Source organism: Myotis myotis, unplaced genomic scaffold (assembly GCF_014108235.1).
Source record: "Myotis myotis isolate mMyoMyo1 unplaced genomic scaffold, mMyoMyo1.p scaffold_m19_p_7, whole genome shotgun sequence".
In the NCBI taxonomy this organism is placed as follows: domain Eukaryota; kingdom Metazoa; phylum Chordata; class Mammalia; order Chiroptera; family Vespertilionidae; genus Myotis; species Myotis myotis.
The window spans coordinates 93,826,219-93,839,352 of NW_023416379.1; the positions used below are offsets into that span (position 1 = coordinate 93,826,219).

Here is a 13,134-nt window from a genome sequence, read left to right on the forward strand (position 1 = left end):
AGGAGACACCCTATGGAGCAGGACTTGCTTCAGTGGGTTTTTGTGCTCACTGAGTCTGCCCTTGAGTGTGTCACTTGTGGATGTTTAGAGTTGTAATCTGGTATGGTCTGAAGTTGTTCACCGAGAGCACTGGCTTTGGGGCCTCCCAGGAGGTGCAAAGTCAGCCACTGCCTGGAGCCACCTGGCAAGAGCTACAGAGAGATCTGCAGATAGCTGCTACTTGTTTTGGGCTAGGAAGTGCCAGGTGAGGCCCAGCTATGAAGCAAGGCAGACTAGTGCTGTTGCCAGGTCTTGGGCCTTTTATTGATAGTTTTGACACCAGCTGCTGCTTGATTGAGAGGTTTTAGCAAAGTCTGAAGCCTGAGCCAGGACAGGCCATTCATATGGTAAAGCAGCTGCATACAGTTTGGGTGGGGCTGCAAATTGGATGGGGCGGGGTCTCAGGGATTCACCAGGGCTGAGTGAATAGTGTGGGCCAAGCTGATGGAAACTCAGATATGGCTGCCAGTCAGCTCTGCTGCAGGGGGAGGTCCCAGCACAGGAACAATGACCCCTGCGAGTACCCCTATCTGGGAGAAAGTCACCAAGTTCCTGCCCTGGTGCCAGATAGTCCAGTTCCTCTCCATATGTCCCTGGATTCCCCAAAAGCAGCCGCCCGGCACTGGAGCTCAGAGGAAGTGGGATGGTGTACTAGTAAGTTTGTGCAAGGGCCCTTTAAGGGGAACACCTGGGACTCCAGCAGTTTGCATGTCACTCAGCCACAATCCCCGCTGGTTTTTACAGTCCAAAGTTACGGGGACTTCTCTTCCAAGCTCTGGAACCCTGGCCTAGTGTTCTGGTGTGGGGCTGGGACCCCTTGCTTCTCACGGGAGGCCTTGAAGATATCCCTTCAGATTAATAAAATGCCACACATGGGTACTGGACCAGCCCGTTTTGTGCCTCCACCCCTCCTACCAGTCTCGATGTGCTTTCTTCCTTTTATTTTTTTAAATATATTTTTATTTTATTTTTTTTTTATTTTTTTTATTTCAATTTTTTTTTATTGCTTAAAGTATTACAAAGTGTATTACATATGTGTCCATTTTATCCCCCCGCCCTAGACAGTCCCCTAGCCTCCCCTATCCCCCAATGTCTTATGTCCACTGGTTATGCTTATATGCATGCATACAAGTCCTTTAGTTGATCTCTTACCCCCCTACCTCCTGCCCCGCAACCCTCCCTGGCCTTCCCGCTGCAGTTTGACAATCTGTTTGAGGCAGCTCTACCTCTGTATCTATTATTGTTCAAAAGTTTATAATGGTCTCTATTATCCATGAATGAGTGAGATCATGTGGTATTTTTCCTTCATTGACTGGCTTATTTCACTTAGCATAATGCTCTCCAGTTCCATCCATGACGTTGCAAATGGTAAGAGTTCCTTCCTTTTTAGAGCAGCATAGTATTCCATCGTGTAGATGTACCACAGTTTTCTAATCCATTCATCTACTGATGGGCACTTAGGCTGTTTCCAGATCTTAGCTATGGTGAATTGTGCTGCTATGAACATAGGGGTGCATATATCCTTTCTGATTGGTGTTTCTGGTTTCTTGGGATATATTCCTAGAAGTGGGATCACAGGGTCAAATGGGAGTTCCATTTTCAGTTTTTTGAGGAAACTCCATACTGTCTTCCATAGTGGCTGCACCAGTCTGCATTCCCACCAGCAGTGCACAAGTGTTCCTTTTTCTCCACATCCTCTCCAGCACTTGTCGTTTGTTGATTTGTTGATGATAGCCAGTCTGACAGGTGTGAGATGGTACCTCATTGTTGTTTTGATTTGCATCTCTCGGATGATTAGTGACTTTGAGCATGTTTTCATATGTCTCTTGGCTTTCTGAATGTCCTCTTTTGAAAGGTGTCTATTTAGGTCCTTTGCCCATTTTTTGATTGGATTGTTTATCTTCCTTTTGTTAAGTTGTATGAGTTCCCTATAAATTTTGGAGATTAGGCCCTTATCAGATATGACATTGGCAAATATGTTTTCCCACACAGTGGGTTTTCTCGTTTTGTTGATGGTTTCTTTTGCTGTGCAGAAGCTTTTTATTTTGATGTAGTCCCATTTGTTCATTTTCTCTTTCGTTTCAAGTGCCCTAGGAGCTGTATCAGTGAAGAAATTGCTTCGGCATATGTCTGAGATTTTGTTGCCTTTGGATTCTTCTAGAATTTTTATGGTTTCCTGTCGTACATTTAAGTCCTTTATCCATTTTGAGTTTATTTTTGTGTATGGTGTAAGTTGGTGGTCAAGTTTCATTTTCTTGCATATATCTGTCCAATTTTCCCAACACCATTTATTGAAGAGACTATCTTGGCTCCATTGTATGTTCTTGCCTCCTTTGTCAAATATTAATTGAGCATATTGGTTTGGGCCGATTTCTGGGCTATTTTTTTAAATATATTTTTATTGATTTCAGAGAGGAAGGAAGAGGGAGAGAAATAGAAACATTAATGATGAGAGAGAATCATTGATCAGCTGCCTCCTGCACACCCTCTACTGGAGATCAAGCCCTCAACCCAGGCATGTGCCCTTGACTGGAATTGAACCTGGGACTCTTCAGTCCACAGGCTGATGTTCTATTCACTGAGCCAAACCAACTAGGGCATGTGCTTTCTTCTTTACTTTCTCTAGTTGTCGGACTTCCATTCAGCCAGATTTCAGGTGGTTCTGAATGATGGTTGTTCTGTATTTCAGTTGTAATTTTTATGTGGTGTGGGAGGTGGCCAGTACAGGCATTTACCTGTGCCACTATCTTGGTTCCTAACCCAAGATCTTATATCTGTGAGCCTTTCTTCAGATGAGCCTTTGTCAGATGAAAAATTAGGTCCTAACTGTACAACTCAGTGAATGAGAAGTGATTTAAGGTACATTCATCTGCAGGAATGTTAAACACATACTTACAAGAGCTATTATCATGGGAAAGTGCTTACAAAATAGTGTTGGTGAATGAAAAAAGCAGGGTATAGAATTATATATACACTAGTTAGAGCTACATTGAAATAGTAATTTGAAATGAAAACAAAAATGAGATACTGGTTTTCACCAAAAGAATTGGCAGTGACCAACAAAAGGAAACAGTGCTGGCTAGGGTATGTGAGACCAGCGCACCACCCACAGCGGGATTGGGGGCTGGGGTAGCCATCTTGGTAAGCATTTTGGCACTATGTATCATGAGCCCTTTAGAGTGAAATGTTTTATTCTCATAATCTCAGTTTTAAGGATCTTTCCCTGAGAAGTTAAAAAGAGAAAAACAGCCCTGACCGGTTTGGCTCAGTGGATAGAGCGTCCGCCTGGGGACTGAAGGGTCCCGGGTTCGATTCCGGTCGGGGGCGTGTGCCTTGGTTGCGGGCACATCCCCAGTGGGGGATGTGTAGGAGGCAGCTGATGGATGTTTCTCTCTCATCGATGTTTCTAACTCTCTATCCCTCTCCCTTCCTCTCTGTAAAAAATCAATAAAATATATTTTAAAAAAAATAAAAGTATTAAAAAATAAATAAATAAATAGAAAGAGAAAAACAGAGATAAAGATTTTTTTCTAATTATAGTGTTATTTATAATTAAAGTTACAGTATATTGATGTTCAATGATAAGGAAATGGTTATAATGGACTGCCATTAAATGTGTTTATTTATTTATTTATTTATTTATTTATTTATTTATTTATTGGTGTTAATCCTCAGCTGAGGATATTTTTTCCATTGATTTTTATTTTTTAAAAATACATATTTTATTCATTTTTTACAGAGAGGGAAGGGATAGGGATAGAGAGTTAGAAACATCGATGAGAGAGATACATCGATCAGCTGCCTCCTGCACACTCCCTACCGAGGTTGTGCCTGCAACCAAGGTACATGCCCTTGACTGGAATCAAACCCGGGACCCTTCAGTCCGCAGGCCGATGCTCTGTCCACTAAGCCAACCCGGTCAGGGCTTTCCATTGATTTTTAGAGAGAATGGAAAGGAAGGAGGGAAGGAGAGAGAGAGAAATCGATGTGAGAGAGACATATTGATAGATTGCCTCCGGCATGCACCCAACCTAGGGCCAGGGATTGAACCTGCAACTCAGACAGGTGTTCTTGACCTGAAATTGACCCCGTGACACTCTGGTGTTTGGTCCAGTGCTCTAACCAGTGAACACACCAGCCAGGGCAAATGTCTTTTTTTAATTTTTTTATTTTTTATTGATTAAGATATTACATATGTGTCCTTATCCCCACGTTACCCCACCCCACCCCCGCTCGTGCCCTTACCCCCCCCCCCCCCGTTGTCCGTGTCCATTGGTTAGGCCTATATGTTTGCATATAAGTCCTTTGGTTGATCTTTCCCCCTTACCCCCACCCTCCCCTACTTTCCCTCCAAGGCCTGACAGTCCAATCAATGCCTCTCCGTCTCTGGATCAGTCCTTGTTTATCAGTTTATGTTGTTCATTATATTCCACAAATGAGTGAGATCATGTAGTATTTATCTCCAGTTCCATGCATGCTGTGGCAAATGGTAAGAGTTCCTTTTTCTTCTTCCTCTTCTTAAAGGATACCTTTCAGCATTTCATATAATCCTGGTTTGGTGGTGATGAACTCCTTTAGCTTTTTCTTATCCGTGAAGCTCTTTATCTGACCTTCTATTCTGAATGATAGCTTTGCTGGATAAAGTAATCTTGGTTGTAGGTTCTTGCTATTCATCACTTTGAATATTTCTTGCCACTCTCTTCTGGCCTGCATGGATTCTGTTGACAGAAATCAGCTGACAGTCGTATGGGTACTCCTTTGTAGGTAACTGACTGTCTTTCTCTTGCTGCTTTTAAGATTCTCTCTTTGTCTTTTGCTCTTGGCATTTTAATTATGATGTGTCTTGGTGTGGTCCTCTTTGGATTCCTTTTGTTTGGGGTTCTCTGCGCTTCCTGGACTTGTAAGTCTATTTCTTTCACCAGGTAGGGGAAGTTTTCTGTCATTATTTCTTCAAATAGGTTTTCAATATCTTGCCCTCTTTCTTCTTCTGGCACCCCTATAATTCTGATGTTGGTACGCTTGAAGTTGTCCCAGAGGCTCCTTACACTATCTTCATATTTTTGGAATCTTTTTTCTTTTTCGGTTGGGTATTTTTTTTTTCTTTGTATTTCAAATCTTTGACTTGATTCTTGGGATCCTCTTGTCTGCTGTTGGATCTCTGTATATTATTCTTTATTTCAGTCAGTGTATGCTTAATTTCTAGTTGGTCTTTTTTCATATCCTCCAGGGTCTCACTAAATTTATTGGCGGTTTCCATAAAATTCTTGAAAAACCTTATAAACGTGGTTTTGAACTCTATATCCAGTCGTTTGCTTTCCTCCATTTCTGTCATTTGTGACCTGTTTCTTTGTCTCCGCATTTTTTATGCTTCTGTGTTGGTAGAGTGGTTTTGTGTGCTAGGTGTCCTATAGGGCCCAGTGGCTCAGCCTCCCCAGTCACCTGAGGTGGACACTCTTGGTGCACCCCCTTGTGGGCTTTGTGCACAGTCTTGTTGTAGTTATGCCTTGATTGTTGTAGGATCACTGGGAGGAATTGACCTCTAGGCCAACTGGCAGTGAGAATCAGCTGTGTCTACTGTGGGAGAACTTCTGTGCTGAAGACACCCTTCTAGGGCAAGACTTGCTTCAGTGGGGCTTTGGTGCTCACTGAGTCTGCCCCCTGAGTGTGTCCCTTATGGATCTGAGGAGTTGTAATCCGGATGGTCACCCTCTGACAACTGGGTACACTGGCTCTTGGATCTAAGGAGGTGCTAATTTAGTCTCTTCCTGAGGTTACCCGGCAGAAGCTACGAAGAGAACTGCAGATTCCTCTTCCTTTTTTGGAGTTTGGAGGTGCCCTGATGAGGCCCAGCTGTGAAGCAATGCAAGCTGCTGTGGGGCCTTGGGCCTTCTCTTGGAAGTTCTGGGTCTGTGGCCCAGCTGCAATTTGTTAGGTTATTTTCAGGTTGCAAAGGGCCGGGGCATTCATATGCAAAAGCCTCTGCCGCAGCCTGGGTGGGGCGGGGTCTCAGGGAATCAGCAGGGGGGAGCAAGCAGCTATGGTGGATCCTCGGCCCTGCCCTAAGGGTCCGCGCTTCTCGTGTCCCGGTAATTTAATTGCTGCAAGCACCTCTGAGGGAAAGCCACCCTCAAGTTCCGAGTTCTGCCTGCTTCCAAACAGTCCAGATTCTCCCCGTATGAGTCCTGGGTCCCAAGAGACTTCCCGGACCGGAGTTCAGAGCAGTTGGGAGCTTGTGACTCCCTCCCGATTCAAAAAGAGAGCCGCGTCCTCAGTTGTCAGCCCCTTTCCGCGTGCGCGGACCTCCGTACCTCTGCACTTCACCTCCGCAGCTCCTCTGGCTCTCAGTGTGCTTTTCTTTCCTTCTAGTTGTAGAGTTTCCACTCAGCCAGCCTTCCTGTAGTTCTGGATGATGTCCGTTTTGTCTTTTTGTTGTATTTTTGAAGTTGTTGTGGGAAGCAGCAATTTCCCGGTGTTTACCTATGCCGCCATCTTTGTTTCTCCCCGTCTTTTTTTTTATAATGTGGAAAAATGCTTAAGAGGCAGTATAAAGTAAAAAACAAAACAAAAACTATAACAGTGATAGTAATAATAAAAAGGAACTCTTAATAGCATGTATTATGTGCCAGGTATTATTCAAATACTTTACATATTAATCCTCACAACAGACTTATGAGATAGGAACTATTTATTATCTCTGTGTTGCAGATGAGGAGAGTGGGGCACAGAGAGGTTCAGTAACTTGCCCAAAGCCTCACAGCTCATTAGAGGGCAGTGATGTGATTGAAGTCCAGCCATATTAGTGGCAGCATCCATGTTCCCAATGCCAACATTGATTCTATCAGTTTCAAGATTTAGAGCACCTTAACACATGATCCAGTTACAGTTGTTCGTATACAGTATCTTTTTTAAATAGGAGGAAAGGAAGAGAAAATACATTAAGGTATTGAGAAGGGTCATTTCTGGTTTAGAAGATTATGGGAAATTATATTATATTTTTATCCATTTTCCCGATTATAAGCAATAATCTTTTAATAGAGAAAAAAAATAATAAAGGATTTTAAAACATGTGTTAAGAGGAAGAACAAATAGGAGATCGATTGACTCCATGAAAGAAGCCATAGGCCTGAGTGTGCCTAGACAGGACAGTATGGATGGACAGAGCCAAGTCAATGGCATGTAACACATATTTTAAAAAAGAAAATAGCCCTGGCCAGTGTTTTCAGTGGTTAGAGCATCAGTGAAAACAGTCAATGTTTCTCACATTGATGTCTCTCTCTCTCTCTTCCCCCTCCCTCCCTCTCTCTCTCTCAAAAGAAATCAATGGAAAAAATATCCTCCAGAGAGGATTAACAAAAGAATAATAATAAAAAAAGAAAATAGACTGAAAAGTTCATAGTGATTGTGATAAGATAATTTTTTCTTTTTGTAAAAGTGGTATTTTCTATTAAATAGATACAAGAGGCCCAGTGCACAAATTCGTGCATGGTGGGGTCCCTCGGCCTGGCTGGTGATCAGGGCTGTCTCACCCAGTCCCAATCAGGGTGATTGGGACCGGTCAGCCAGGGGCAGGGACCACAGGAGGTTGGCCAGCCCCAGGAGGTTGGCTGTGGGAGTACATTGACCGCCAGGGGGCAGCTCCTGCATTGAGCATCTGCCCTCTGGTGGTCAGTGCATGTCATAGCAACTGGTTGATCTGTCATTCGGTCGCTTAGGCTCATATATATATATAGATGTTACTCATATAAATTTTTAAAAATAAATGCCTGATTTCAAGCTAGCCATCCTGGTAATTCTGGAAGCTTGATGCTCAGGTTGATTTTTGCAGGAGAGGAGGATGCTGGCTGGGCTTCAGGCTCTTACCAGCAAGCCGAGGAGGCCCCATGGCCCAGGAGCACAGGGGGAAACCACTGGCCTTGGTTCTCTGGAGGGCAGAGCCTATGGTTACTGTCAGCTCCTCAGTTTTCAGATTTCTTCCCTATCTTCTGCATGAGCATTTGTACAGTATCTTCTTTTTGTTCTTTTGTTGCTAATCCTCAGCCGAGGATATTTTTCCATTGATATTTTTAGAGAGAGTGGAAGGGACGGGGAGAGACAGAGAAAAACATGTGTGAGAAAGACACACTGACCGGTTGCCTTCCGCATGTGCCCCGACTAGAGCCAGGGATCTAGCCTGCAACCGAGGTATGTGCCAAGCCTGGAATCGAACCTGGAACCCGTCAGTCCACAGGCTGAGGCTCTATTCACTGAGCCAAACCAGCTATGGCTGTACAGTATTTTAAGCATATAAAGTGTGTTTGCATTACTCTTATAAGAAAATGTATTTATAATACATGTTTTGAAAATGTTGACAAACATTACTTTTGTTTCCTTCTGCATTTTCTCAAAAGTTAGAAGATTAGAAACCTTTTGTTGCTTCCCTGGTGTCCTGATCTTTTTCTGTGTGCCTCCGCAGGAAGGAAGCGAGAGTGGTTTAAGGTAGAAGAGGCCATCAAAGTGCTGCAGTACCACAAGCCTGTGCAGGCGTCATATTTTGAGGCGTTGAGGCAAGGCTACTCCGCCAACAACGGCACCCCGGTCATGGCCATCAGATGACTGAAGACCTGGAAGAGGGTGGAATTGGAAACCAGACTGAGTGCAGACCTTCCCTCTCACCCTTGCTCTCCTCCCTCTCCTCACAGGCCTCCTCTCTCACATAAGGCATGGCAGCAGAGAAAGGGCTCAGTGATAATGTTGCTGTTTGGTGTTATGTCATGGGCTTTTCTTCTCATTGGGGGGGTGTAATTTGTAAGTCCTTTCGTGCATGAGCTGCCCTCCCTGTTCACATCCTACACTCTCAGAGGCAAACGGCCGTCCTCTGCCTCGGCTTCTGAAGGGTTCCGTCTGTCGCTTCCTGGCCCTGACCAGGCTCTCTTCTTCGATTTTTAAATTTTTTTAAATTAAAAGATACCAATACGAGATGAAATTTTTCAAGAATGTGCTCGTAATGTGCTCTTCTGCCCAGTGGTTGGTCCCTTTCACTACAGGGTACATTTATCTACACATTATATACTGGGCATATAATATGTAAATAAGTGACTTTTAGAAGAGGAATTTAACTGTTTAAATGTTTCAAGGTTTTGTTTTGTTTTTTAATCTGGGGCGTTCTGAAACAGAGCCTCGCAATTTATGTTTTCTTTTAATGTTAGTGACTAGACCAGTTCCCTTCCCCTCCTCTTCCCCAGTCACAACTGCAGTGAGCGGGGCCGGGGGAGCACAGCCACGTCACAGCGCCCGGATGCATGGCCTTTCTCCTCGAAGCTGTTCCGGGCCCAGGAGGAACCGGGAAGAAACCTCGTTCCTTTTTAGTACCAAGCCAGGAGCAAATGGCCTCCGCTCAGATCCAGGAAGCAGTGATAGAAATGGAATTCCTCCCTGCGTGTTGACAATAGGGGTTTGAACTGGGTTCTTGGGATTACTTTCCCAAAACTGGAGCGTCGGGCCCTGTTCCTGTCCTGCTGGTTTGGAGTTTTTTCCATAATGCTGCTGCTCACCGACACAGCCTCTCCTGTGCGTCCATGCCATAGCATGCGGCTGGGTCTGGCCTATGTGCTGAGCAGCCAGCCATCCTCAGTAAGTGCAGCTGTGCAGCCCTCCCCCGCCCAGGTAACCATGCTAAGTCCCGAAACGTACGCAGGAAGGCAATCCCGGTTTTGCTTGTCTTTGTAAGGTCATAGCACTTGCGAGTGCACCATGAGCATGCTCAGACACTGCATGTGTCTCCCCTGCGGTGTAAGAGCCGCGATGTGGCGGAGTGCGTAACGCTTGCTAGGACAGGTACACAGTGCGTTGGCTCCCTGCAAACTGTCCTGTTGGGTTTGATACAGGTCTCCTGCTGTTCATTTGCAGTTGTGTTGTCTAGTTGGGAAGTCAGGGTCTGAAATCTGGAGTCGGGTGGGGAGGCACTGCTCAGCCCCTGGCTTGGGAAAGGAGCTTGTTGCTATACCCTCAGTGGCATCTCCTTTGTCAAAACACAGCCAAGATGTGAAATTAGAATCGTAGTTCTCTTTATTTAAAAATTCTAATAAATACTCAAACTTTGAAAAGCTTTTGCTCTTCCTGCCCACTAGAAGAATCTAATGTATCTGTTTGGCCTGTGTCGTGTAGTTTTCAGCATTTGGGGGTGTCGGTGAATTTAAATTTTGTTTTCCCCTCCGTTCGCATCTTCTCTCCGAGTCTTAAACACAGAACCGCCGGCAGTGCCCTTCGTACCGTCCCCTCTGGGAAAGGAGCTCTATCCCCAAGGAAGGGTCCAGCCGATAGGGACAGCAGGTGGCTTGTCTGACGCCGCTCACGGTTCACGTCCTCCTCGGAGACAGACACAGGCACTGCTGCTCACGGCCTGACTTAGGGCATTGGAGGTTCTGTTGAGGTACCTGCGGGGACAGGAAATAAGTTCAGCCAAGCACTGCGTGGAATCCCAGAAGCACCTTCTCCAAATGCTCCTTCCTTTGGGAGGTGGATGGAGGTGCTTTTCCAGAGCAGTCGGTGCCTGGGAAGGGAACCGCAGCATATAGTAGCTGGGGTCCGTGGTCTGAGGAGTCTTCTGGGCGAGAACAGCACTGCCCTGCGAAGCCCAGCTCGGATTGGTGGCGGTGTCTTCGGGTCAGGAAGGTGGGCTGTGCCAAGGAATATTGTTCAGCGACATGAGTGGGTGCTGTGAACTCAGTCAACGAGAGAGCGTGCGCTGTTTGCATGACTGACAGCAGGAGGCTTTGTCCAGCGGTGTTGTCCGTGTGGCACCGGGGTTCTGATGAGTAGGGACTAGCGTGTCCCCCGACACTGCGAACACTGTGGCTGCCGTGACTGCACTCACAGTCCTTTTGTGTTATCTCCCCAGAGAAAGTAAGGGAGAAACAAGAAACCACAGAAAGTGCCCTACTTGCAAAATTCTTTATGGACACCAGTTTGCCATTAGTTCTGCCGATAGAAACAGGTGTGTGTGTCCAGGGCAGAGACCACCTCTCTCACAGGGAGTCTGCATGTTCCGGATTCTGGCATCACCTGAGCGTCCAACCGAGGCCACACCCTCAGGATGGAGAAGGGCAGTAGTGGGTCTTTAAATTCACATTTGTGTTTAGTTTGTAGATTGCAGCCATTGGGGAGACACAAGTGAGGTCATGCCATCCTCATGGACCAGGACGTGTGTGTGTGTGTGTGTGTGTGTGAGAGAGAGAGAGAGAGAGAGAGAGAGAGAGCGCACTACTCTCAGGAGTCAGATGTGTTGAGATTTTTTTTAATGTTTTTGTTCATTTTTTAGAGAGAGAGAGAAGCCTGGGTGTGAGAAGCATGTGTTGGATTGTTGGTGGCCTTCCCGAGCAGGGCAGCAAATGAGACAGGAGTCAAGCTTTCTCAAGCAAACGCACAGGACGGACACATTAATGAATTGACTTGTTTTTACAAGTGTCTGCTGCCCGGTGCCCTGCATAGAGAGGGCTCCGTCACAGAGTCTGAGCTGAGCCCTGGGGAGGGATCAAAGCGGTGGGTTGCTGCCCCCTCGCATGGCGTGCAGTGCCTGGGCCGCGGCTCCGGCCGTGGGGTGTGTTGTGGGCGTAGGGCACTGGGCCTGACTCCCCAGCCTCTGGGGAGCGGGGTCACTGCCCTCTAAGAGTGTTTGCAGCGGTTTTGTAAACATGTTGCTACAGAGTCAAGTTCCTTCATGGCAAAAAAAATACTTTCTGTTTTGCTGTTGGAGTCAGCCCCGTGCGTTCTCAGACTTGTTTAGAAGAAAGGCTCCAGGAAGGACCGTCCTCCTCCCTCTCCTCCCCTCTCTCTTCTCCACGGACAGTGGTCGTGGAGGCCTGGCCTGCCGGAGGACTGGCCGTCTCCTGTGGGGCTTGTGTGCGTGGCACGGGCCGTGCTGGCCTCGCTCCCGTTTCCATCTGGTCTAGAGTCACTAGCACCGCGGTCGGCCTCCCCACCTGATCTCTGTTTTTAAACAGCTTAGCCTGAGCCACATTTTTTTAGTTTACAGGAAGGATTTCATAACAATGTGATTTTGCCACAACTGTGATTTGTAATGTCCTGAAGTGCTCTGTAAGCCTGTCGCATTGAGAGTAGGTTTAGAATTAGAAGAGATGCCTGCAGAACCTCCAGTGGGATGCAGTTCTGCCTTAAGAGAAATGAGGGTTAGTGACCATTGGCGAGATAGCCTCAGCCTGGCCCCGACTGCGTTGCAGAAAATAACCCACATTGACCAGAAGCAGTGGAGACATCAGGGCAGTTAAGTCGGCAGCTCCAGAGCGAGGGCACCCTGTAATAGCAGTGAGCCGTGCAAACACTTCTCTAGTTCTTACTCTTGAAGCTGAGGAGGCCGGAACTGAGGCGGTGAGTTCACACTGCCTGGCCACTTCCTGTGCGCCACTTCCTGTGCGTCCTGCTGGGTGGCACCTCCTTCCCGGCTGCAGAGGCTTCGGGCTGTGCCGCTCCGTGTTGGCGGCTGAGGCCGCTCCATCGGGCACCGCCTCGCTCGGAGCAGAGGGGACAGCGGCCCAGAGCCAGCCTCTCACGGTCAGAGAGCTGTGCTCAGTGGCACTTGAGATGTCACTGAAACAATGGGACATGGAGATTGTCAGGTAGATTGTAAACGGAAGCACTGACTGCAGCCTGTGAAGAGGCCGCTGTCCGCGTTGGGTCGGCTGCGGGCACTGAGCCTTGGGACCCGGGGACTGGGCAGACTCCTTCACTCCTGCCCCGCGGCAGCGGTGCTTTCCCACCACGTTCTCGCCTGAGCTGATGCCCTTTCAAGGATGGGAGGGGCCTAACTAAGCAGGACACCTGAGAAAATGACACCTCTCACCTTCAGATTAATCACATAATCTGTCCTCCAAGTCCCCTTAAAAATTAATAAAGAGAGAAGCAAAAATCCCATTGGGGTTGGTTCGGACGGGCTCCTTGCGCTGAGGCGAGTGGTCACCGGTGTGGTGCATCTGCAGTGTGAGGTTTTCTAAGTAAAAAGGCATGTCTGCCTCTCTGAGGCTTCGCGATCGATCATTCACATTGTCGACCAGCGAGCTTGAGCTTGTCTCAGAGTGAGACTGCTGGGCAGGGAGCTCGCGG

The 13,134-nt window shown here is 46.9% G+C and overlaps 2 protein-coding genes across 2 annotated transcripts in view; both read left to right on the forward strand.

Annotated features, from left to right (window-relative positions):
• Positions 1-10,121, forward strand: part of NUDT3 (nudix hydrolase 3) — a 96,781-nt gene extending 86,660 nt beyond the window's left edge. Inside the window, exon 5 of the mRNA XM_036316309.1 lies at positions 8,492-10,121. Within this exon, the coding sequence (XP_036172202.1) occupies positions 8,492-8,631 (140 nt within the window). The 3' untranslated portion in view covers positions 8,632-10,121. The remainder of the gene's footprint in view (positions 1-8,491) is intronic.
• The window catches only part of SMIM29 (small integral membrane protein 29), a 57,855-nt gene that overhangs the window by 9,498 nt on the left and 35,223 nt on the right, over positions 1-13,134 (forward strand). The gene's annotated exons all lie outside the window — the stretch shown is intronic.